Source organism: Alligator sinensis, unplaced genomic scaffold, assembly GCF_000455745.1.
Source record: "Alligator sinensis unplaced genomic scaffold, ASM45574v1 scaffold276_1, whole genome shotgun sequence".
Lineage (NCBI taxonomy): Eukaryota > Metazoa > Chordata > Crocodylia > Alligatoridae > Alligator > Alligator sinensis.
This window is the reverse complement of record NW_005842432.1, coordinates 855,094-858,853: the sequence shown is the minus strand read 5'-3', so window position 1 is coordinate 858,853 and position 3,760 is coordinate 855,094. Positions and strand designations below refer to the sequence as shown.

The following is a 3,760-nucleotide window of genomic DNA, read 5'->3' as shown; positions in this document are numbered from 1 at the left end:
CCCTACCTGAAAATATTTTGAGGCTCAGGCAGGCCCAGCAAGATCTCCTCCCTGCCTTTGGGTTGTTCCTTCCCTTCCTGGGATCTGTCCCTGAGTCCCAGTCTTTAACCCATGCTGTCTCTGGCCTTACTCTCTCAGGCAAGCTCAGAATCTCCTTTGGCTGCTGGAGAGCTGGGGCTTGTCTCTATTCAGCCCCTTCCAACTTCATCTCAAGCTGTTATGCCCGACTTTGTGGCTACCATCTCTCTTTGGTCCTCCCCTCTGCTCTTGGCTGACCACCAGATCTGTCAGCCTATAATGATAGTGGTATCCATCTGAGTGGCAAAGGCTCTTGGGAAAGAGCTTGGGTGCTAGCAAGCTCCTTCTGATTGTACCCATGACAAGAGCTGTTCAGTCTCTATATATTTCACTTGCCAGACCCCAATCTCCTGCTGCAGTTCCGGCTGATGCGTCCTCTCTGCATTCTACTGGCTCTCCAGGCTGACTATAGTGGTCTTTTCCTTCTGCACTGCCATTGCAGAGGTCTGGCTGGTGTGTCTAGCTCTCTCCAAGGTGCAAACCTTTGCCAGCCAGCCTGTTACAATCACTAACTGCCTCTGTAGTCAAACTGGCAATCAGTGAAAAGCAGAAAAATCACACAACAGTTCTCAGGAAGAAACTGGCAGAAGTGCTTGGCCTATTAAGCATTTGAGAGTAAAACTGATTTTACTCTCAAATGTAAGTAAATCCAGGGAGGCCATTTGGTGCCCTAGGATTACCCCTTGTTGACTTTCTCTCAGAATCCCTGTCCAGGTTTTATGGGACTGGGCCCTATGGGATCACCCCTCTGGACACTCTCGGTATCCCCCCAGAAGCTATGGGACCTCCACCACCCCTACAGTATATGGGCCCAGCAGGAAACCCTCAGGGATCCTCCACCCAAGTGGGGAGGCCAGACGGAGGAGTAACCTAGAGGGTGCTAGGAAAGATGTGCCCATTGCACTGGGTACAGCTCCTGGCCAGCCACTGGCTGTGAGGGGAAGCAGAGAGCTTCTCAGTCCCAGCACTGCTTGGTTCCCAGCTCTTGTGGGGACCTGCAAGCTGAGAAGCACTGGGCCGGGGTGGGGTAGGGGGCCAGAGAGCCACTCTGTCCTGGCATTTCTTGACTCTTGGCTCCTGAGAGAATCCAGGAGTTGAGCAGGGCCAGGACTGGGGTAGTTTCCTGTCCCCCGTGGCCTCCTGGTATTGGGGCTGACCGGGAACAAATTTGTACCCAGTCAGCATTTACACATGCACTATTGTGCAGTATTTATGCATCTGTCCAGTTACATTACTACCTGTATTTACAGGTAGTAGCTAACAACACAGTAGACTAATTTACTGCATAGTAAATAATGTGCACATGTAGATGCTGATGCTTTACTGCTCAGTAGATTAGTCTACAGTAGACATGCCCTCCTTCATATAAAACCTCTAAAAATTTTTAAAATTGTGTCTGTATCACAACTAGTTGGCTACTCACATGAATGCAATGGACTAATACCTTTTAAAGCTCATTAAGTATTGTAGTCATCTAATGTGTACATATACATATATAGTCATCTACACCCAAATACTGCACACGCACACAGTTCTATTTCAATCTAGCACCTTGTTTATATATATGCTTAATTATATTTTAGTTAAAACTACATTTCCAGGCAAATTTCTTTTGAACAAAAACTTGAATTTCTGTTATAATCTGCTTTAAAAACCAAGGTAAGGAGTTACTTACTGACTGAATACAAAACTTGCGAATGGTGTAGTCCACAAGAACTATGCAATCTTCTACTGAAACTCTGATATTTCCGTAAGTCCAGCATCCTTGATCAGGCCAGTATTGATAACATTTATCCTATTGAAAGATTTGGCATATACATTCAGTACTTTTACAGTAAGTGTATCAAATCCCATTGCTACTGGCATACAGAGCTATACAATGACTATTAAATTAGTATAAATTAAACCTAAATTAGCATTTAGGATATTTGGGGTTTTTTTGTCTAAAATTTGAAATGATTTTACAACCTTTCGATAATCTCAGAATGGTTAGGGTGTGAGCTAGTTATCTGCATTTCCATATTATTATATAAGGTTATTACGTGGTTATGATGGAGAGTGCTCAGAGCTTCAGAAGTTTCTTTAGAAGCCAGACAGTGAATCCCAAGGCTGCTTGTGTTCTTACTTTGATGTTGTCAGGTAGCTCTCAACAGTCATAAGCAGCAAGGGATCCCAGCAGCAGGAAAAAAAATTGTGAACCAAAAGAACAGGGAGTCTAGTGACATCAAGAGGAAAAACTTTTCATGAGCAAATATGGAGTTCCTACAATCTTAAATATCTTGTTAATTTTAAAATGAAAATGACAGTCTTGAGTAGGAAGTATATTGTTCTCAGGAGCTCAGCATGTTATCTCACTGCATCTCCAATTAGTATTAACCCAAGAAACCAAGGTAGAATAATGAACTGAGAACATCTCTGAGAGTTCTGGGTATTTAGTCAAGAACATAATGTTAATTAGCCTAATCAACCTATTAAGATACAAATGCATTTAAAAACAGTCCTCCAAGAGCAAAATTTTTGATGGCCCATTGGCTAGATTTTCTTTATCAAGGTTTTTATTTAATTCACCTATTCACCCTGGTTAGTTAGAATTTAAACATATGCTCATCTTGACCAGTAAGAGATTAGTCAACAGGATTTTCATAAATTTTACTGTTCAGCCTTTACACATGGAAGGATAAGCAAGACACAGGATTAAGAGAAGGGGGAAAACAATACAAACAGAGGAGGAATGCTAGGACAAGAAGGCACGGAATTAAGGCGTGCAATAGAGAAGCCAGAGGTAGTTAACATATTAGTCTGAAGTCAGGGGCTAGGGACAGACATTACACATACACCAGTTTAAGTGATCACAAACTGGTTTAAACCTGTAGCAGAACAGACATTCAGTGCACATAAACCACTTTCAAAATGGCCGAAACTGGTCTGAGGTAACCCTGGATGAATGTAGTATCAGACTTAACTGACTGAGCTCAAACTGGTTTATGCAATGTCTGTCCCAGACCCCTTCCCGGTTTAAGTTAAACCAGAGTCCTCCAGCATCCCAGCATGCTCTCTGGGCTGGGCTGTGCTCTCTGCTCCAGAGCGGGGCTGGCCTCATCCCTCTGCTCTGTAGCTGGAGCAGGGACAGGACATGGTGAGACACTGGCCGGCATGGCCCCACAAAAGCAAAGTGGACAGGGAGAGGGTTAGTTCTTTGCTCCTTCCCCTCCTCCCCCACTGCAGTTGGGGTCTGTCTCTCTGCTGGGGAGAAAAGGGGAGGGGGCAGTGGTGGCAGCCCCTGGGGCTGGCAGACCCTGACTGCAGAACAGAAGGGACAGAGGGAGGAATTAACTTTTCTCTTTGCCCCCTTCACCTTAACAGGCCCATGCCAGGATGCTTGTCCTGTGGGGTGGGGAGGGGCACTCTGTTTTGTGCTGTGGGGGACTCTTCTGCCATTTCCCCTTCTCCCCCCCCCCCCCGCGGGGGGGGGGGGGGGGGAGGTTCTGTGCAACTCTGGAGGGGGACTCCTCCTCCCCCCCTTGCCACCACAGGTTGGGTAGGGGGGCTCTATGCAAGGCTGCCTGGCCTTGGACTCTTCCCTCTGCTCCTCCCCTGCTGCCATGGAGCGGGGAGGGGACCTCTATGAGAGGCTGTCTGGCCCTAGAGGGGAACTTTTCCCTCCACGCCTCCCCACCCTGAA

General features: G+C 46.4%; 1 protein-coding gene across 5 annotated transcripts in view; it reads right to left on the bottom strand.

Moving 5' to 3' along the window:
- PTPRE (protein tyrosine phosphatase, receptor type E) overlaps nucleotides 1-3,760 on the bottom strand; it is a 234,036-nt gene that overhangs the window by 38,724 nt on the left and 191,552 nt on the right. For all 5 annotated transcript variants that reach the window (XM_025211836.1, XM_025211839.1, XM_025211837.1 and 2 more), the window contains one exon: nucleotides 1,754-1,873. In XM_025211836.1, the coding sequence (XP_025067621.1) occupies nucleotides 1,754-1,873 (120 nt within the window). The remainder of the gene's footprint in view (nucleotides 1-1,753; nucleotides 1,874-3,760) is intronic.